Source organism: Tympanuchus pallidicinctus, unplaced genomic scaffold (genome assembly GCF_026119805.1).
Source record: "Tympanuchus pallidicinctus isolate F22 unplaced genomic scaffold, pur_lepc_1.0 scaffold2, whole genome shotgun sequence".
Classification (NCBI taxonomy): Eukaryota; Metazoa; Chordata; class Aves; order Galliformes; family Phasianidae; genus Tympanuchus; species Tympanuchus pallidicinctus.
In genome coordinates, this window is record NW_026294721.1 from 40,223,917 (window position 1) to 40,245,294 (window position 21,378).

The 21,378-nt window shown below is 42.3% G+C and overlaps 1 protein-coding gene across 8 annotated transcripts; it reads left to right on the plus strand.

Moving 5' to 3' along the window:
* Window positions 1–6: 6 nt before the first annotated feature.
* On the plus strand, window positions 7–21,145 carry PPEF2 (protein phosphatase with EF-hand domain 2). Of its 8 annotated transcripts, none has more exons than XM_052683350.1 (17): window positions 7–2,835; window positions 5,453–5,636; window positions 8,257–8,384; window positions 9,592–9,649; window positions 10,740–10,915; window positions 12,003–12,117; window positions 12,533–12,579; window positions 13,041–13,207; window positions 13,289–13,325; window positions 13,417–13,566; window positions 14,373–14,708; window positions 16,060–16,245; window positions 16,891–17,033; window positions 17,693–17,799; window positions 19,012–19,175; window positions 19,757–19,844; window positions 20,373–21,145. In XM_052683350.1, the coding sequence occupies exons 2-17, from the start codon at window positions 5,576–5,578 to the stop codon at window positions 20,552–20,554; spliced, it is 2,145 nt and encodes a 714-aa protein (XP_052539310.1). In that variant the 5' UTR covers window positions 7–2,835; window positions 5,453–5,575; the 3' UTR covers window positions 20,555–21,145. The 8 variants fall into 8 exon arrangements, with proteins under 8 accessions (XP_052539310.1, XP_052539305.1, XP_052539304.1 ...); XM_052683345.1 differs by having other exon boundaries at window positions 7–1,389; window positions 2,739–2,835; window positions 13,041–13,325; XM_052683344.1 differs by having other exon boundaries at window positions 7–592; window positions 1,301–2,835; window positions 13,041–13,325.
* The last annotated feature ends 233 nt before the right edge of the window (window positions 21,146–21,378 follow it).

Genomic DNA, 21,378 nt, shown 5'->3' on the forward strand with positions numbered 1-21,378 from the left:
ACTGCCAACAAAATGAAGCTTTACTGAAAGTGTTTATTTACTGATTCCTCCAATCAGAAAGATTTACATAACTAGTTGAATTATATGCTAAAAAGATGAACAGTAAGTTTACAAGCCAGATGATTTAACCCATTAAATGTTTCAGGCTCTTTTTGTGTAAGAAGTGAAATCTTTTATAAAGAATGCAGAGAGACTGATTCTTATTTTATAGCTTAAAAAAAAAAACAAACAAACAAACAATGGTGGCTATGTAAGAAAACATTAAATGTAGCACTGGTTATTTCTGGTGGGTTTTGGTTCTTTGTGAGATCTGCTTGGTTTGTTCTTTAAAAGAAAGGAACACTTGTAGTTATTGGAATTGCTCACTGCTCATCCTTGTCTGACATTTCATCTGCTTTGTGTGCTGGCTTTTTAGAGAATGGGAAGTAAAACAGCTTTTCTGCTTTCTCAAGACCAGTTTTATGTCAGAATTGATAAGTAATAAATAAAAACTAAGTGGCATTACCCTTGCTTCCTCTGTTCTTTCATGTCTGCAGCCCAGGCTCCCTAGTTATAAAGCACCAAAATCTTTTCTGCTCAACATGGAGAACAGGTGAAATGTTTATTTCTTTTTCTTTGAGAAATTTGCACTTAACAAAAAGCATCTTGAAAGTGTGTAAGAGCTCATTCTTTAAGATGAGAGAGGCCAACCTACTGTCTTTCTCATTCCTAATCCTCCTCAGTAATCCTAATCCATTTCAGACCTGTAACCTTTCTTAAGCATCACATGGGAGAACGTTCTTAATGCTGCTCAGAACAACTGCAGTAAATAAATCGAAGGATCTGCGCTCCCTGCACAACAACACATGTGTTTTATTCTGCAGCTCTTGAAGGCAATGGCAGTTTCTTCTGCATGCCTAAGGGAAAAATTTAATTATTCAGATATCTGAGGAAGAGTTTCTGAATCTGTAATCAAGTAAATCAGAGACTACTGATCACTTTGTTACTGAATGGAGATTATATAAGCAGGAGGGGAAAAAAAAGTGGAGAGCAAGCTGCTTTTGTGCGTATTTTAGCAAGTCCTTAAGCTAGCAATTGGTGGCAAGGTAAGTTGTATTTTTCTTTTCTCTGTAACAGAGTTTTTTGTTCAGAAGTAGTCACTCGGCACCCATAGTTTGAGGTGAAATGTCCTTTTATATGTCAGGGTGTATAAATCTATGGTTGGGACTTTCTAAGTTCTCCTTTTTGGCTTTGCTGTACCTGTGCAGGTGCAGAGTTCAGCGCATATATAAATTAAATTGTTTCACCATCATGTTTCCAGCTATGAGCAGCGCCAAGTCTGATGTACACGTGGGACGTGAGTATTTAATCTAGGAGGGAAAGGAAGGATCATCACTTTCTCCAGTGCTAGTGACCGTTTTATTCTTGTGAAAATTATTTGACTTTATTTATTTTGTTGGTGGCTTCTAAGTGCCATGTTGATAAATTTTGTTTCACATCTTTCTTTCACTGTTTTCTTCCTAGCAAACTCTCTGTGAGCGCATTTTGTTTTCTTGTTGCCTTCCAGATTCTATTTACCTCTTCCCTCAGTCACCCAAATGTCTGTAAAATGTAGTAGTGGGGACTCAGTTGTGCATGGGATATGAAAAATGTGTAGTCTTAGTTAGGAAATGTGCTGCTTTGATGTTAGCTCCATGTGCTCCTTATCAGGAGGCTTTTGATTCACCGGGGAGGAGCCCCAAATTCTGCACAGATCTGTAGTCTGGACAAGCTCAGTGCTGTTACAGTGCATAGAATTTGATTCAAAATGATGTCACTTGCATTGGCTTTAAAATGATTAAATTAATACTTGCAAAAAACCCACTTGCAATAGGCTTTTGTTGTTGCTGTTTCGGACTGGTAATTTGTTCACGTTTTGTTTGTGGGGTTCTTTGGTAGTTTTTTCTTTAATTGAGACACGAGGATTTATGCAAGTTTTCCTTTATTTGCTTTTATGTGTTATTATATCATAGGGTAGTATTAAGTCATCAGCTTGTGGTGCAAAATCAAATATATTATCCCATGGCTTGTGAAATGCATGCGAAGTACAGCTGTTAGATAGTTCTGCCTTTCCAGTGCAGACCCAGGTGAATGGGAAATATGCATCTCCTCTTTGCATCTGATCTTCTGCTGTTCTATTAGTTGTCTACATCCATGTGCTGCTTTTCAGTCCATACGTTTTTTAATGTTTTAGTTGTGATGTAACTGCATACGTGAGGGCTCACCACCTGTTTTACTTAGCATGTGTTTGTTAGAGGATGATCATTGCAGCACTGCATCCCAGGGGAGAGTCACAAGCTGAAGGTAAATGAATGTAGTGCAGCTTCTCAAAAGAAGTGCAGGAAGCCTGTTTCAGAAGACTTCTGTGCACCAGACAAAACCTCAGCATCTCCACATGAGGGGAACAACAGGAAGAACAAGACAAGGAATATGGAGCCAACTGTCTCACATATGCATTGTTTTATCTCAAATACATACGTAATCTATATTTGAGGCAATGCCACTGTCATTGGGTATTTCAGCCTGCATTTTATGGGTCAACGTTTCTTTGAAACAGTTTTAGGTATAGGAAGGATGTATTTCACTGTGGGGTGGATGAGGAAAGATCACAGGTGCTGAGCAGTTGGGTTGACTTCATTTGTTCCTCACTCCTCCCACCCCTGAAGCAGGTTTCATTTCTTTGGATTCTCTGATTTATTGCATTGCACTCTTTTGCTTAGGCTGGGGCCCTCAGAAGAATCTAAGACAACAAAGTCAAAAAGTGGCTGGCTGCAGGAATTGCTTGGGAGAGACCTTTTAAACAAATAAGAGAACTAGGTAGGAGAACTCTACAGGCGCTCCTAATACTTGATCATCCCTCTGGATGGCCAGAACTTATCCTTAAAGTAGGATTGTGCAATAGCAAATGGTTGAGTTGGTTGTCTGGTTTCGCTGGAAAGGGAGGAAATAAGGAAGAGTTTTATTTTGTGTCTCCAACAGTGATCTCAAATTCAAGGTCATATTTGATCAAAACAGATACGTGGTACCCCTGAACACACTGTAGGTATTTACTTAAAATGTGTTTGTTGTTTTTTGGTTTTTTATATTTTTTTTTTAAACTGATCTGGCAGAGTTCTAGCTCCTAAAAAATGAATTTTTCTCATGCTGGTATTTTTAAAGGTATCTTTAAAGCATCCACCTTCCTTTGAGGCTGGCAGTGTCAGGTCCCTGAGGTGCAGCTAGGCACACAGGTTGTGTTGTCCTGCCCTGTGGAGGAACAGTTGGCCGCACTAGATGTCTTTCAGGGCTTTTTTTTTGGAACTGGCCTGAATCTGCTCCTGTGAATTAATTGCTCCCATTTAGTAGGCAGAGCATGTCCTCTGGTGTCATCTCATCTAAAAGGAACCCGTGCTGGGCTGTTTCAGATCGCCCTGCTGCATATACCAGAATGCAGTGAGTAGAGATGGTTGGAGATGTCTCTAGAATGAACCATTCTTTTGAGCTGTTAGAGGATATAGCTCATAATTGTTGAAATCTTCAGATGTGTCTCTTTGGGAAGGCATTTTTCTTTGAATATCCATACGGGAATTGTAAGTCTACACATAGAAATTCTGAGCTTGAAAATCTGTTTTTCCTGAAGTGGGATGTGCCATACAGGAGGAGACAAGGAATGGCCTTAATTGCTTGAGCTTTGGATTTTTTTGTGTGCACAATTGTCTGCTTAAGTAGTTAATAGTCTGAAAAGCTGTCAGAGCAACTGCGTTATGGAACGTAAATACTGTAAAGCATCAGATGTATTTGGACATAATTTGCAATGATTTCAGGCCACTTATGGCATTGATATTAAATAATGTTAAAGTAGAGTGAGTGATATTTTATTAGCAACATTGTGAAGTATTCTCCTGTTGCACCATCTGTACATCATGAAGTTGTGCAGTTCAGCGTTCTGGGCAGGACAGAAAACTTCAGTGTTTTATCCACCTAGAAACTTTCTGTGCTGACATTTAGTTCAGTATGGATCATCTCCCTGAGCAAGGAGTGCCCATGTACCTTACACAACACCGGATGTGTCCCTTCAATCAGCGTTTCTGCCCATCTGTGTAGCTATTTTGAGAGGAAAGGTGTGGGCTAGGTAGAAAGAGAGCGACTAGGCAAAAGGGCTGCAAGAAGTGAGAAAAGGAGAAGGGATTCTCCCTTCTCTAATGGGAAGAAGTGCCTCTGCAGTCCTACTGTTCTGGCCCTTCAGAAACCTTTGAGATGTGGTCTCCTGCTAGCACCAGGCCTAGCATTGATTAAGGTAATTTTTTCCTTCCTTTCCTTTCTCGGCTTTCTCCCCTGTACCCAGTTCTGGGTTAAAAAACAAACAAATACAACAAACAAAACAACAAAAAATGCCAAAACTTTAAAATTCTTTGTGATACAGCCTGGAACTACTGTAAATAGTAGCACGTGCAGTTTTATTTTTCCTATTTTCCCCTCCTCCCAGAGGAAATGTCTGACAGTGGAAGGCACCCTGATTGTCCTCAGTGAGAGGTTTCAGAATTTTGACCTGTTCTTGAAACAGGATGCTTTTGCTCTGAACAGAGCAAGCAGTGAGGTTAACACAAGTCTGGCTGTCCTGTCCCTTGATGCTGGCCAGGATCTGAGCAGTTGATGGCATCATACACCCCCGCACTCAAGCAGATCCGCGAGGTGAAGAAAAGCAGTTTTTATTTAACAAAGCTGATTATTTTCTTATGATAGCTAATTGTTATTTTAGACTTATCCCCCCTCGTGCTGTGGAACTGCAAATAGATTTAAATACCATGTGTGTTCATCCCTCATAACAAGAGTTATCCTTCACAGAAGGATTTATGCATGAATCTTTGCAGATACTGAAGAGCTGCCAAATCAACTTATTTACCAGTATAAAAAAATATTTTTCAGTATAAAAAAATATTTTTATATAAAAATCAGATCAGTATAAAAAAATATTTTTCTATGTGCTGTACAATATGCAGTCATGGAGTATTTTAGCACTTTTTGCCTTATTCAAGTGCTTTAGCTGTGCATGCGTGAGGGAAGAGGTATCACTAGGATTCAGAGCTGATGTCTGTTCTCAGAGCTCAATCATGCTGATTTTCTGGCAGCATTTGAAATGGAGGTTCACATCAAAGACAACCATATTGCTAAGAGTTTAGAAACCTAAAATTAAACATGTGGAACATTGTGTGAATACACAAATGCCTGATTTATCCATCTACTGTACAATTACAGTAACACACAAGAAGTGTCAGAATTACTTCTATTCATACAGCTGACTTGAAATTTGAAACAGTAAGATGGGAATCGTTGCTTCAGATAGTCTAAAAGACAACCAAGTAGCTGGAAATACATGTTAGCAGAAAAGATACTTTGGTACAAGACAGGACATCCGCTTGTTGATCTTAATAAGTGTTAATATATTTAATTATAGACTCAGCACTGTGGGACATGTTACAGCAGTTTGGATTCTGATCAAATGCTTTCCTGCACCTCCTGTGTGGTTTTGGTGATACTGGGCCAGACTGTGGCATTCTAGGAGTACCAGTTGGAAAACATGGGATCTGGTAGTTCTGTAAATGCCAACTACAAGTACTCTCTACAGAAGTCTGAAAATGGTGAGTGATTCTTTGAAATGTAACCTTTCCCTGTCTGTTCCTGCATGTGCTGCTGGAAGGTTGTGGTGGGATGTGTTTCACTTCCAGATTCTCATTTTTCTCGATAGTCCTGAGAGGAGGTTATGTCTTTCGGACATTCCTGTGATGAGGAATTTCAGATGTCATGCAGAAAGCCCACACTAGGTTTGAGGAAACATCAGCTGTTCAGATAATCAATACAAATCTGACCAGAAAGGAAGCAGCAAAAAGCCTTTCTGTTGGAACTAACGTCAGACAAACTAATCAATTTCTGGCTAATGCGTGTGTGTTGTAACCTCATGTGCTGTCAGGGTGATAGATTATGATAGCACACTGCTCCTTTTGCTGAACCTCCCGCTTAAAGACTATATTTGGGTGCAGAACTGATAAAGCAGCAACATTATCTCTAGCTATCTGCCTTTATTTCTGCAGTGTCTTATAAAGAAATCATACTCTGCTGGCACTTGCCATGCAGGAGACTTGGCAAGATTATTCTGGTACACAATTGCTTTGGTTATAAATGGTTTCAGAGAAAGAAGACAGTATTTGTTGACAGCTGATTTGTGAACTTTAGTGCTAGCATAAACAGGCATAATTGAGTTCAAGTGCTGCCACTTTGGCATGCTTTTCAGTTTACATGATGAGGTATGATTCCATTTACTACTTGGATCCTCATAAAATAGATTGTAATATTTCAAAGAATCTGTTTTTTGTTTATACATGTGGAGTCTTGACTACCAGTTTCTGCTCGGGATTCACTTGAAGGACACCTGACTGCTGCTGCAGTGTTTGGATATTGTATCCCCTGTTAAGGGAATGTAACGTGTTTAGAAGTTAGATATTTCAGAGTGATTGTGACTATGGCTTTGGCTGCATGCCAGCCAAATTGCTGCAGAGAGAATAAGGCAGCTGGTGTGGAGGCTGCTACAAAGGAGGCTTGAGGAGGTAGCACTGGGGGAGCGCAATCTACAGAAAAAACAGTCAGCCTTTTTTCATTTCCTCAGAGCCCAGCAGATCAGAAGGCACTTTTTCAGCCCAGGCAAAAACTAACACAAGTTATTCTTGAATTAAGGCTAACCAAATCTTACTTCCTTGTCCATGCCTACACTGTGACTCAGTTCCCCATCTGCACAACAGCAACAGCTCCTTCCTTGCCATGTTTTGCACCTCCTAATGGTTTTACAGTAGTATAAACTAGAAGGATTCTTACATTCAATACATAAGCCATCAGAATATCTTCAGGTAAAGGTCAAGAAGTGTTTCATGCTGAATTACATAGGAAGTTTACATTAATAATACAAGATAATTAATTGAATGTGTTGTCTGTGTCTCTTACCAGAACTTAGAAGCCTTTGGGGCAAGGGTGAGAGGTATCAGTCAAGATTTTCCACCCCGTGCACCCCATTGCTCTTCCTGCTCTGGTGAACACAGCACTGCTCTCACAGACCATGTGCCAAGTGAATGCAAGTTTCTGCAGCTGTGCTAACTGTAGTGTCTGTTTGATATGGGGGCCAGCTTCTAGGCAGAGCAGTGTTCTTCCCCTAGCTGAAGCTTGATACAAAGAAGCTCTGTTAGGAAACGCTTTAAATGCAGGGCTCTAAGTGAGAACAAGAAGGGACACAGAGCCTGATAAAAAGAGGTGCCAACTAGTAAAAGGCAATGTAAAGTAACCAGACAGTTCAAATAGTTCAAATAGTGGTAAGACCAGCTAAGGTGGATATAAGTGTTCCTAGAGAAGTACAATGTTTGGCTGCAGAATTCAGAGAAGTAAATGGGAAACTGTACCAGTGTACTTTGCTTTAAAGCACACACCCCAACTGAAATGATCTTGTAATGAAAATTGCTGGAATTGGAGACGTGCAGAGGAATTATGTGTTAAACACCAGGTAGAATGGCCATCGTTTGGAGGGAAGAGCCTGGTGGCAGTGTTGGCTGTGGATCGAACCATGGGTGCGAAAAACCCTGGCCTTTCATTCCTTCTGTCATTAAGCAGATGAAGGGCTGGTTTTCCCCTTTTCTTTATTTTACTTCAAGATAATGAAACATTAACATTTACACTAACACAGATCACTTCCTGATGTTTGACCATAAATGCAGAAGCTGAGGTATTTATTTGGCTTAAAGGAAGAGAGGTAAAAACCTTTTTTAGTTTTAAGGTTCTGGAAAGGGACTCAGTGCCTTGTTTTATTCTCCTACATTTTGCATGGTCTCAGTCAAGTGCCTGGCCCAAAGCCTAGACTGTAAGGAGGGACATGAAAATGATGACAGTAGATAGAAGGGATTCATCTGTCTGTTGACACTGAAGGATGTAAACAGACATGTAGACAACAGTAAATTCTTAACGTGCTGAAGATCTGGTAGTGATAGAAGTACTTCAGAGGTCTCTGGGCAGGGTAAGATCACCTCTTGAAATAGAGTGAAAAGATGTGGGTGTTCTGTTATACTTAATGTTTAGGCATCAGAACACCTTTTCTGAAAACTTCCTCCTGGAAGAGAAAGATCTCTCTTCAGCTGTGAAGGTCAGGAAAGGAGCATAGCAGGGTGGTATCTCAGCTGGTGCAGCAACTGAAGCTCAGCAGATTGCTCTGGTTTTGCTCCCTAGCTTTCAAGGCAGCTGTTCTGATCCAAAGGTGGTATCGGCGCCATGTTGCTCGCCTGGAAATGCGCCGACGGTGCACTTGGAGAATCTTTCAATCCATTGAGTACGCCTGTGAGCAGGATCAGATCAAGGTAAGGTGCCAAAGAAAGGAGCACACGGGGAAAATTCTCTCTCCGTGAGGATGAGCCAATGGCAAACTTTTTGTAAGGCAGGAATAGGCAGCTTCTTCCTGTGTGAGTGTGCAAGACATAGGATATCACAATTTCTAGGACACTGTAACCTATGAATCAGGAAAAACTTCTTTACAGAAAGGGTTGTTAAGCACTGGAATAGGCTCCCCATGGAGGTGGTTGAGTCACCATCCCTGAATGTGTTTAAAAACCCTTTGGATGTGGTGCTCAGGGACATAATTTAGTGGAGGGTTGATAGGGTAGTATGGTTAGGTTGTGGTTGGACTTGATGATCTTCAAGGTCTTTTCCAATCTGAGCAATTCTGTGATTCTATACATGGAGAGAAAAAAACATTTTCCTGAGGGTCTGCAGGAACTGCTTCTGTAAAAGTAGCTAGAGGTGAATGGAGCAGTCTGGGGAGGAAAGAACATCATTTATTAGGGAAGTAAAGTAATCTCCATGCATCAAGAATTTTACAACTTTGCATTAAATGTAGAGGGGGTTGTTATTTGTGGATATGGAATATTATTTGTTTGGGTTTTGGTTTTTACTTAGTAAACTCTGTCTCCTGTGGAACTAATTCTCTCTTCCCTCTTAGGGGAACGTTCCTGGCCTGCCATTATTAGTCATTCTGGTAGGCAGGGCCTCCTCTCTGAATTCTCTGCCATGAGGATGCTGGCTTTGCCACTTGTTTCTGGCTGCTGGCTGATAGCCCTGCAAGTGCTTCAGGGCTGAATTTCCTGCCTCCTTTTTACCTAAAGATTTCCCACCTGGTTGTGTGATATAACCCTAAGAAATTAGCCTTGAAACAAGCCCTAAGGAGCATTTAAAATCACAAGCCCTTTCCTGAGTCTGAATACAAGAGCCAATCCTCATTGGATTGCTTCGTTTAATTTTATTTAACATTCTCTTCTATCACTGCCTTTCTGCCAAGCAGGGAGAGTTCTTCCATGTGTATGGCTGAAGGGAAAGCTACTACTATTACTTCATTATAAGAAAAACAATACAGAACACATATAGCTTGATTTGTTGTACATGCCAGACAACATGACAAGGGCAAGGATGATACTTGCAAAAAGAAGATGATGTTAATGTGTCACTCTGTAGAATTTCCAGTGAGCGCTGGGGATATTCCAGAGCAAATTATGATGAGCTTTCTTCTTGCAGCTTCACAACTTCTTCAGTTACCTCATGGACAACTTCACACCAAGCAGCAGTAAAGAAAGTAAGTTTGTATGTGTCTTTTGGAGATCGGGCACCAGCAGCTCAGAAGACTGCACCCTGTCCAGTGCTGCCCTTGGGAAGAGCAAGGCGGGGGGAGAGGGGGCAAGGCATCAGGAAATTGCAGAGTGAATTATATGGAGGTTGTCAGAGCTGTGCAAGGGATGTGGAGCTTCCTACTTCTTAGGAGCTGGAAGGGGGAATAAAACCTTTGTATGTTTTCTAAGAACAGTATTAAAAATCTGCCTTCTTAAACCGTGGTAGCCAACACTTTGCAGAATCCATTTCTGAAGGTACAGAGAAGCTATATCTAGGGAACTGTGCTCCAGAGTATCAACGTTACTTACATTTAGGCTCTCATTGTCTGGGGAAAGAAGCGCAGTTGCAACTAGTACAGTATCTTTCTGAATCTGCAGTGAGCATTACATGTAATTTCCTAATGCTGAGAACTTGCTAAGGAACTTATGTCTGAAATCTGATGGTGCCATGTCAGAATTAGCTATTTACGTAACCTGCTGAAGCACTCATTCCTTCCTTTCAAGCTGGCACCCTTTTTTCTCAGTCACCCGATATGTCTTAAAGCAAAGCCCTGTCAAGGAAGGGACGTATTTTTTTCAGTGTCTATACAAAACGGCACAATAGTGCCCCATTGCTTGAGATGGGCTGTGACATCTTATGGCAATGAAAAAAAAACCATACATACTTATACAGATTTGGGATAATGCTGAGCATGTGAGTGGGTGCAGGCTTAGAAAAAAAGTGTGACATGAAACAGCTCATTATACAGTTGTGCTTGTCACTGAAAATACCACTTCATGTAACCATGGCAACCAGTACCCCGTTTTTGTAGAAACTGGTGTAGCTGCTAGCACTGTTTGATGCATAGCATACTTGACTGAACCTTGACCCTGTAGCCCCTTCCTCACTGCAAATTCTGTGGTGGTGTCAAACCAGGAGCTAGCCTCTGCTGCTGCACTAGCCTGAGCAACAGCTTGTCTTTATCAAAGTACAAGAATGGTGTATTGAGCCAAATTAACTTTTCCTCATCTCTTTCATTTTAAATAAACAATGAAACCAACCAATCTGCCATCCAGGGGATTTTATCAGTCGCATGTTCATAAGTGGAGAAAGCTTCAAAGAGGCAGAGCTGGAGAAGTACTGTGACTATGAATCCATGGAGGTGCCAGACTCCTACACTGGACCCCGTCTCTCTTTCCCACTCCTTCCTGACCATGCGACTGCCTTGCTGGAAGCTTTCAAACAAAAACAAGTAAGGATGCTGAAAGGAACCACGCTTCCCCCTTTTGCATACAGAGGTGTGGGACACCTGATTTGTGTTTGGGCTGCCCAGCAGCTAAGCTAATTTGAACACAGCAGCTGGCAGGCAGCTAAACCAAGGGGTAGAAATGATCTGGTAGGTATTTTAAAGTGCAACTTTTCCTTTCAGAAATACAGTTCTAACAAACTGCAAAATCTTTGTAGGTATGTGCCACTAATAACCTCTAGCTTCATTTTAATGGAAAAAAAAACCCATAGTAGTCCATGTTGAAACTTTTTCTTTTTCTTTTTTTTTTTTTTTTTTTTTTTTTTTTTTTGTTGCAATGCTTTTATTTGTTAAAAAAAAAAAAAAAAAAAAAAAAAAAAAGTATAGGATGGCCCAGGTGGAAAGAATTAATAAAAATTGTTTTTGCTGTGCATATTTGATTCATGAGATAAAAGTATACTTGAAATGAGGAAAGAAAAAAGTCTAAAACTGTTTGGACTTTTTGTTTGTTTGTTTTACAAAGAAGTCCAGTACCAATTCAGCAATTGTAACAAGAGAAATCCTTGTATAACTGCAGTGTTCTGTTCCCATCCCTCAGACAATGTGCTGAACAGCAAAATGTGTCAAAGCCTCCCTTACCCAAACAAAACAAGACTTCTAAAAACAAATTCTCTAAAGCCTGTTAAATGCTTTTTCAATGGCCTCCAGCAAACATACTTGTGCAGATCACATGGCAAAACCCGACTTAATGTGAAGAAAGCAAAGAAAAATGTAGAAGATAGCAGCTTCTTACCTGTGATACCAGTCTGGAATTTCTGCTGCTCCAGTGGATGGTGCTGCCTAGTGGATTGCATCCACCACAGGGTGTGAGGGCTTTTGGATATTGTTGCCACCTTTGCTGATGACAAGGTGAAGCTGCTTTTGCTTGGAATTTGTGTTGTTCTGTTTGCAAGCTGTGACTGTTGTCACAGTAAAAGTTGCATGAGTCTCCCATCCAGGCTATTGCAGAGGGCCCTTGGGGCCTTTGCAGACAGCTGTTACTGTTTGGCAGTCACTGATTTCCTGCTTTAATTCCTTCACTTTCTCCTAGTAGCAGCTCCACGCTCGCTATGTCTTAAACCTTCTACACGAGACCAGGAAGCACCTCAAGCAATTGCCAAACATCAGTCACGTCTCCACCTGCTACAGCGAGGAGGTCACCGTGTGTGGTACGTCTGAGCGGGAAAGCACTGCGCAGTCTTTGGGGAAGAATTCTTGGTGCAAGGGATGGCAAACATATGATTTGGTACCATATGACTGTGGAACATAAATGCAGTCCACATGTAAAATGTTGCGTTGAAAGGCAGCTGCAGCTTTCTCTGAACTGTCTGGGTTTACCATACCATGCTGTATTTGATCTGCAGCTTAGACTCTCCTGAACCTTGTAGGCAGCAAGATTCCGATATGGCCTGGTTTCAGCTTGGATTGGAACAGGAACCTTGAACCTTATGCCAAACCTTGAACTTCCTCCAGTATTTTAGCGGTCATTAATTTATAGAGGAGATACTTTATAGTAAGTTATTTATCTGTATATTTTTCAGTTAAAGGTAAACACATTGTGACTTGTCTTTTTGTGCCTGTTAGGAGACTTGCATGGCCAGCTGGATGACTTGTTCCTCATATTTTATAAGGTAAGCACCTTGTTTGGTGCGGGAGAGGCTGGCCAGACATTATGAGAGCTATCACATGGATCATGCTAAGAAGCATTTGCAAGTTGGGCCCTTAAGATCTAATTCTCCAGGTCAATTTAAATGGCTTTACAAAGCTAAAGCTCATTCCTTCACTGACTTTTAAATCTGTGAGAACTGCTGGAACATACAAATACATTTGGGAAGTGCCAGTGAATGGTTTTTTGGTGTTTTTTTTTTTTTTTCCTTCTTAAAGTCCTAATACCAATGGCACCACCTTCTGACTCCCTGTTTTCACTTTTCAGTGCATTTGTCACTGGGAGCCTAGAGGATAAAAATAAGTTAGGCTCTGTTCTATAAGGTAACTTGGGGCAGGAGTAAGAGGGCGTGCAGCTGGTGGGAAGGTATATGAGGATCATGGGGAAACCTTTCTTGTAACATAATTCCTGTCCTTACTTTTACAGAATGGCCTTCCTTCTCCTTCCAAGTCCTATGTGTTCAATGGGGACTTTGTAGATAGGGGCAAACAGTCCCTTGAGATACTCATCATCCTCTTTACCTTCCTTTTGATATATCCAAAAGAGGTTCATCTCAATCGTGGGAACCATGAAGACCACATGGTCAACTTACGGTATGAGTTCCTTGTGGGGCTAATGACAATGTCAAGGGTATTGCTGCAAAATCCCACTCAACTTCTGTTCTGTTCCTGCAGGTATGGTTTCACAAAGGAAGTCATGCAGAAATATAAGGTAGGCATGTGTTCGTGTCTTCTGCAGCAAGTGAAATGTGGACTTTGAAGGCCTGAGGCTTCATCTTTGCTTTTCTGCCTTGTCCTCCTAGTTGCATGGGAAGAAAATCTTGAAGATGATTCAGAATGTGTTCTGCTGGCTACCTCTGGCCACCCTGATTGATCAGAAAGTCCTTGTTATACATGGAGGTGTCTCTGATACTACTGATCTGGACATGCTTGAGAAAATCCAAAGGAATAAAGTATGTTTTATTTCCTGCATGTTGCAAGAGAAATCTGTGTTGCTGATTTGTGGTTTGAGAGCTTACACCTATATGTAAACTTGGCTGTTGACAAGAGAAATGTAAAGGATGGTCTTCGTAGTCAAAAAGTGTGTTTGTGTACGGTCTTGGAGCGCATTGATTTCATTTAATAGGGTGTGTGCAGGAGATGTGAAGGGAAGAAGTGTTATTGACTTCTGGAAGCTGAGAGTATCGTAGCCAGGTAAACGGTGGACAGTTACATTGTTACATGGGTGTGGTGGTATTGACAGTAATAACGCAGCAATGACAGGGTCTTGTCATCCCATAGGTCATTAGACTTTTTTTTTTTTCTTTTTCTAAGCACCATATTTCCAGAGGGATTGTGAGAAGTCATTTAATTTATCTGTGTTAAATGTGCTAGTTGAGAAAATACTACTTCCCTTCTCTAAATATAATGGCAAGCACTTGTATTAGTGATTTGTCTTTCCTTCATTCTTCTGTCTTGTTCCAAGTGCAGATTAACTCCATGCAATCTTTTATGAAATTTCTGAGCAGTGTAAAGTCGATGAAGAAGAGATGAATCCAGATTCAGGCTGTGTTTGTGGCCCCAGCTTTAAGCCAAGAATGGTACATCTGAGCAAGTGGCACTAATAACCTCCTACAATTAATCTCCATTTCATAGAAGCAAAACTAATTGAAGCTTAGTGGCCTTGGTTGCTTGACAGATTTGTTTGAAGATGTTAGAGCAAGAGATCCAGCTTTCCAAGCCATTTAACTATCTGTGCTTTCTCTCCTTCCTCTTGCAGTTTATTTCTGTATTGAGAGGGAAGAAAAGAAAAGAGTCAAACAGAAATGTGGAAATAAAGGAGATAAATGGGGAGAGCCAAGCAAAGCCTGATTCAGCAGGGAATGAGACAACGTCCAGCTTACCCTCACAGCCCCGACCAGCCCAGGCTCCCAGCATGGCCAACAGGGTGGAGTTCTCCAGGTGGGTCCGGCAGACGGTGCAGGAGCAAATCGAGTGGTGCCGCAAGTTGGTGGACATCAGCGATTCGGAGGAGGAGGAGCTCACTTGCTCCAGTTTGGTCTCCTTAACAGATTTGGATGGGCCGTGCTGGACTCGGCAAGAGGAGTGGAAGCAGGTGAGTGGTATAAGCAGGGCTCTGCTTTTGGTGCCTTCCACAGCTTTGTTCTCTGTTCCTTTGAGGAATCTTGCTATAAAATGTGTGGGTCAATGCACAGACCTCTTTGCAAAGAGATTTTTGCTGCTCTGCAAAGTAGAGTTAAGGAGCAAGTCAGTGCTGAAGTGCCATCAGAAGAGCGAATGGATTTTCTGCTGTTTTTTGACTAACTGCTCTGTTCTCTGCTCACTGGGGACATTTTGGTGGATTGTTGTACTATTTCCAGCGCGTCCTATGGCATAAATCACTAGCAAGTGAAGAGCTGTGCATGAGATTCCTGTAGAATGCAGGCTGTGTGACTGGTGCTTGCTGCTGTTCTGCCATTGCCTTTCTCCTAGCCCTGTATGTCAGCCTCTCCACTGGGTTTTTGGCTGTCTGCACTCTAGGCTCTGTTCCAGCATTTGTACCTAGCACAGCACTCTCCTGTTGTATAAATCAAACTGTTCAGGCACAGAGTGGGGTGACAGGTTTTTGTGATTCACTGCGGGGGAGATAAATGATAGGCAAGACTGATGATAGAGCCCAGTGTTTATATCACTTATAGTGTGTGCATGGGATATTTGAGGCCAATGCTATGAGTGAACACGTCGTTTGCTGACAAGGGAGTTGTGATCTTGGATACTAAGAACAGACTGATTCTCTGGTTTTACCCAAGCTGTACGTTGAGTACATTGCTCTCAGAGCCTGGGAACTTGATTTCCGCTTTCTGTTGGACCAGACTGTTTGGGAGACTTTTGCGTGCTATGAAACCGTTGTTCCTCACCACCCATCGCAGATGACATCCTGGTATTACACACCTTATCAGCGTAAAGCTGTATATTCAGGTCAGGGTTAAAGAGATTAAACTTTAATCCACGTAGTGGTCACTGAGTCAGCACTTACAGTAGTGAAGGCTGCTGAACATCTAGACTGTCATGCAAACGAGTTTAGTACTAAGCCCACTCTTGGTCTGGGGATCTGCTGGGTTACTTGTCCCGGGACATGTTTTGGGCTGCAGGAAGTCAGAAAAGTCTCCTTGAAATCCACCAAGAGCAAAGGGAAAGCTTGTATCAGGCCTTATTCATGGACCTCTCTCTTCCTCGGGCACTTTCGGCGTGGCTGCAGCTCTGGGCTAACAGTATCACCCCTTTTGTGGTGGCTCAGGGCTGTGACAGTCTTGCAGAGCAATATGGAGATTCAGCTGTGATTCAGGAAAGATCTCTGCGCTATGGTAGCAGCAGCAGTCCCAGCAGGGATGCAGAGATGGCGCTGTATTTGCTTAGTAAATGTCAATGGGTACACATCATTCAGTGAACTGTTCTGATTATTTCAGATTTTAGACATCCTCTGGAGTGACCCCATGCCTCAGGAGGGCTGCAGAGAAAATACGGTGCGAGGTGGTGGCTGCTATTTTGGGCCTGATGTGACGAGGAAGATCCTTGAGAAGTACAACCTGCAGTTCCTCATTCGCTCCCATGAGTGCAAGCAAGATGGCTATGAGTTCTGTCACAACCGGAAGGTTGGTGAGGGGGTGGTGGAAGGATGCTGGGGTTTCCATCCTGCTGTTGTCTCTGCTCTTCATTTCTTCCAGTGTTGTAGGTTGTTGGCTTGGTTTTGTTTTAGGTTTTTTTTTTTTCCGAAGTATATATAAAATGATTGAGCAGCCATATTAGGAGTTACTGAAATATGCTGCTAGCTGAGTAATTAGTTTGGGGCAGTCAGAAACAGTTTCTCTGTTGGGGAGAACCGTTACCCAGGTAAAGCACATTTCTCCGATGTGAGAAAAGACCTGAATTCATTTGTGCAATTGCCTGCAATTAAAGCAGTTTCTGAAAATTAAATACAAAAGAAGTGATAATAAGCTGCTGCCGTAAAGTTTTGCTCTTGGAAGTCTCAGAGCGACTTCAGTGGCCTCAGCTGAACTGCAGTGGAAGGTGGAAATTTGCTGGGAGAGGGCAGAGAAGCTGCAGAAGCTCAGCATATGGCCAGGTCGATGCAAGGCTGTTATCACCCCTGAGGAGCTCTCACCTCACTCTTTGCTTTCCCTGTGAAAATGTTTCTTTCATCATCTGTTGACTTCAGACAGGATTAATGCACTGTTTTCATGATACCTATATACATATAACAGAGGATGTACATTCTGACTGTAAATACCTTTCTTTAGGTACTGACCATATTTTCAGCCTCAAACTATTACGAGATTGGCAGCAACAGGGGAGCCTATGTGAAGCTGGGGCCAGACCTGGTGCCCCATTTTGTTCAGTACCAAGCAAACAAGACAGCCCACACCCTCACCATGACTCAAAGGCAAGGCTTTTGTTAATAAGAATTCACCAAGTCAAAATTCCCAAAGGGAAAACTTTGGGAGCTTTGAGAAAGTTTGGTTCCAAAGCTGAACTTTCATAGCTGAACGTTCTAAATCATAGCCCTAAGGGAGGTTCACAAGGGACAAGGAGGAAGCAATTAAGGAAGGTCAAAATAGGTACTGGCTGCTAATTTTCCAGCTTTTCTTTCCAATGTCATGTTTTAACTTTTGACCTTCCTGAAGTTCCTTTTCACTTTGTTACTTTACAAAACTGTACAGCTGCTAAAAATATATGTGGACTGGTGTGATAGAACAACTGAAACAAAAATATGTAAACAGAAACAGGTGTACCACAGTACCAACTGTGGAAGTTTGCTAGGATAGGTTGTTTTTCCCTGGACTTGTACTAATTGCTGACAGCTTATATAGGCAAGGACAGGTTTCTGTTGCTTTGGCAGGGGTTTACTGCATCAGCTGTGGGAAATACTGCTCTAGGTATGCAGTGCCTTGTTACGAACACTGCAGAGAAGCAGTAGCTGTGTAGGGCTGTTGTGTGAGGGTGTCAGCAATCCATGGACGTGCCAGAGGAGTGGGATGTGCAGCTTCCCTTGCACTTCATGGCATGTCCTTAAAATGCTTCTTTCTTCTCTGCATGCTTCAGAATCAGCAGAGTAGAGGAGTCAGCCTTCCGAGCCCTGCGGGAAAAGCTGTTTGCTCACACCTCTGCCCTCATCAGTGCATTCAAGCTGTACGATAAAGACAACACAGGTAAATCTGAGCCATGAGACACTGAGTTAATTCTCTGGTGGGATGAAGTGGAAGAGGTTAAGGTGAGTGCATGTCCGGTTGGGAGATTCTTCACTGACAGCTGTCACATCACAGGCTATGTCAGACCTTGCAACAATATTGGTCCCATTTGCTGTTATTCACTCTCTCTTCTGCTTTAATGCCTTATTGTTATGAGGGGGTGTTGGAAGAGAAGCGAGAGATGATGAGCTTAATGTGTGGCAGTTCAAACTTGGTGCAAGGAGAACCTTTTGCACCAGGAGTACTGAGAAAGCACTGTAAAAATGACCTGGAACACATCTGTCACTTGGCTGAGTGGTTTCTAAGCCTCTGCAATCCTAAAGTCTAAAATCTCTTTGAAGTCGAAATTGAAGAATCCCTTCTGAGCCAGCTACCACTGTCAGTCTTAAGGAGAGAGCTGTGAGTTCATAATACTCAGGCTGCTTTTGCACCAGTCAGGAGAATCAACCAAGCTGAGCGGATCTGTCTGTATGTGCCTTGGGGGAAACAGGGACATGGCAGTCAGCAGAACAGCCTTCCTGTTGGGTATTCCTGCCCAGGCTGTGAAATTGTTCCCACGAGTCCAGTTTAACTCTTAGAGCAACTGCTAAACTGGGAGCTTTTCTACATTCCTGGGTCACTGAGGAACTACTCATGTAGTTGTGCAGGCTACAAGCTGCAGGAAAGGACTGGATGCAGGTCACAGATTTGCAATGAAATACACAAAATTAAGTGTTCAGAGGTTTGCAGCTCCACACCCTAATTTGTTGCAGTAGTCAAAAGCTTGCTGAGGCTGGTGGGAGCAGAAAGCACTTGTACTGTGCAGTGGCTGCTGTAGGCAGATGTCTGTAAAACTGTGTAAGTCCTTTACATGAACTGAAGTGCTCACAGGTGCCATGGAGAAATGGAGCTGTCTCTGTCAGCAGCGCAGTAGGCTGGGTAAGCATGCTGTTGTAGGTTTTTTGCTTTGGTGGCAGGGAGAGCATTAACTGCTTTTGCTGTGTTACAGCTTCATGACCCTACTAGCTAGCAGGGCACCTTGAGCGTTTTGTTTGGTGCCAACTGTGTTGCAGTTTGGCATAATAGATCTTCTGGGGTTGGTTTCTAGCCCGGCCACATATAGCACCTGGGAGTGACAGCCTTTACATGTTTTCAGCCACTGGTTTCAGCGGTCCCCATGGCTTTCCCCTACAGGAAGGATCACGCTGAGCAACTGGGCAACAGCAGTGGAGTCAGTCTTGCACCTGGGACTGCCGTGGCGGATGTTGAGACCACAGTTGGTGCGCAGCACAGCAGATGGCATGCTGGAGTACAAGTCCTGGCTTGATGATTTGGCCATGGAGCAGAGGAGCCAAGAGGTAAGGCCTCACTCCCTTCTGTCAAAGCAGAGCAGCTCACAAGAGCTCAGTGCATTGGGCCAAGCATGGCAGGAAAGGCTAGGAGAGTGGATAATTCCTGTATAATCCAAAAGCATAATGAAGTCAACAAAGCACTTGCATGAATTTGGGTATTCTAGAGGTGCTTGTTCCATTGTAGAAATGGATGATATGTATGAGATAGAAGCCCAGAGCTAGTTTTGGATACAGGTTTTTGAATAGGAAAACTGTACTCCATTCTGTGATTCACAGCCTTCCTGATTGCATTCAGCAGAAACAACTGCAATGGTTATAGCTTGAGTCCCTTTCTCCTCTGTTGACTTGGGAAAGTGGTACAGTTGGAAGTGACAGGTTGATGGTGTGCTTTAATTCAGAGCTGCATAGAAAGCTCAGACATCATGAACTCACTTCATAACATATACACAGTGCAAAGTGCACTGCTGGCAAACTCCCAAGAGCCATAAACATTTTTAATTATGTGAAGATTTGCAGCTAGCGATCAGAGCAGAAATACAGACCTATTGAAAAGGGTAGAATGAGCATGACAATATGTTGTCTTTCAGCACATCCAGTCGAGCTTGCTGGAAGTTATCTATCGAAACAGATCCAACCTGGAGACCATATTCAGGATCATAGACAGAGATCATTCAGGTAAGGAGGTGTATAAGGTGTGTTGATCACTGCGTTACATTCCATTCTACTTTTGGTCTTCCTTTAGTATCTACTAAAGGATTCTGATTGAACAGTAAAGGGCATGTATTTTCCTTCCTGTATCAGCCTCAAGAGCTTCTATATTATCAATGCATATGTCCACAAATGAGGCGTTTCAAAGGAATTGTGCAGCTGATTTTCTTTTTCCGGAGGAGTTCAGCAGAAAAAATGGTTATGAGCGCAATGATAATAATGCAGCGTCTCTGGGTTCTGAGTTATCTCTCATGAGCAGCTATCTCCACCAAATCACATTAGGGAGGAGAACGGACAAGTCTTTCTCTTGTTCCCACACATTGTTTTATGTCTCTTTGCCACTTTTATTTTGTAGTTTATCCATTGTTCTCTGTGCTAGGAACTTTAGCTGCAGAATCTGAAAGTCACTTCCTTCCTTTAGGGTAGCAGGCAGTGAATCTGAGCAGGTGCTGGCAAGCCTTGTACTGAGGCAGCTGTGCCTCTTCTGCCTCACAGGTCTCATCTCATTTGAGGAGTTCCACCAAACCTGGAAGCTGTTCAGCTCCCACATGAACATTGAGCTCACAGACGATGGTATCAATGACTTAGTTCGCAGCATTGATTTCAATAAAGATGGAAACATTGACTTCAACGAGTTTCTAGAAGCCTTCCGCCTTGTCAAACAGTCCCAGCAGTGAGAACCCAGGGCAGGTCATCACATCCAATGCCTTGTCTGCAAAGCCAGGACTGCTTCCTACCTAACTGCAGAGCGTGCCCGCAGCTACAAACCAGAGGAAGGGAAGGCAGGTTCCTGATGCTCTTCATTGAAGACTGGGACCGCCCAGCCACCAGCTGTGATCCATTTGGGGAAGGTAATGATAAAATAGATAAGTTATACCTCAGTTATGACTGCATTGTAAAAGGAACTGTGTTATAAATAGAAAACTCTGCTCAAGGGAAGAGGCAAGTTAATTTCTCTCATCAATGCATGTCATGACATTTTACAAGTCTATTCAAGTTGAGTAAAATTAAAGTAAAGGTATTTCTTGGAGGGACTGCTTTACTAGCTAGCAATTGCTAGAGCACAGTCTTCCTTAATAATAAACTTTTTTCTAGATGCCTTGTTCAAAGCTGTTCATCATGCCTTCTCTAGATTTTCAGTTCTACTATAAACAGTACTATTTCTGTGACAACACCTATTTCTCCCATTGTTCCTTTGCTTCAGTAAGATATATCTACTAAAATATGAAGTGGAGCAATGCATAGAAAAAATAAACTACCATCATCTCGTATTTACTGAACAGTCTCTCCCACACGCTCTTAAATCTGCCAAGGGTACCCTTTTGATACTAACTACTCCCCAGCTAAAGCAATGCTGCTGTATGCTTGAGGTTGTTCAATTCTGAAGCATGATGCAACTGCAGCTTAAAAACCAATGGGGGAGCATTTAAATTTTTAAATAAAGTGTAAAGGAAACACAAACTCTCTTTCTCTCATACCTGCAGCAGAATCATTCTAGCAG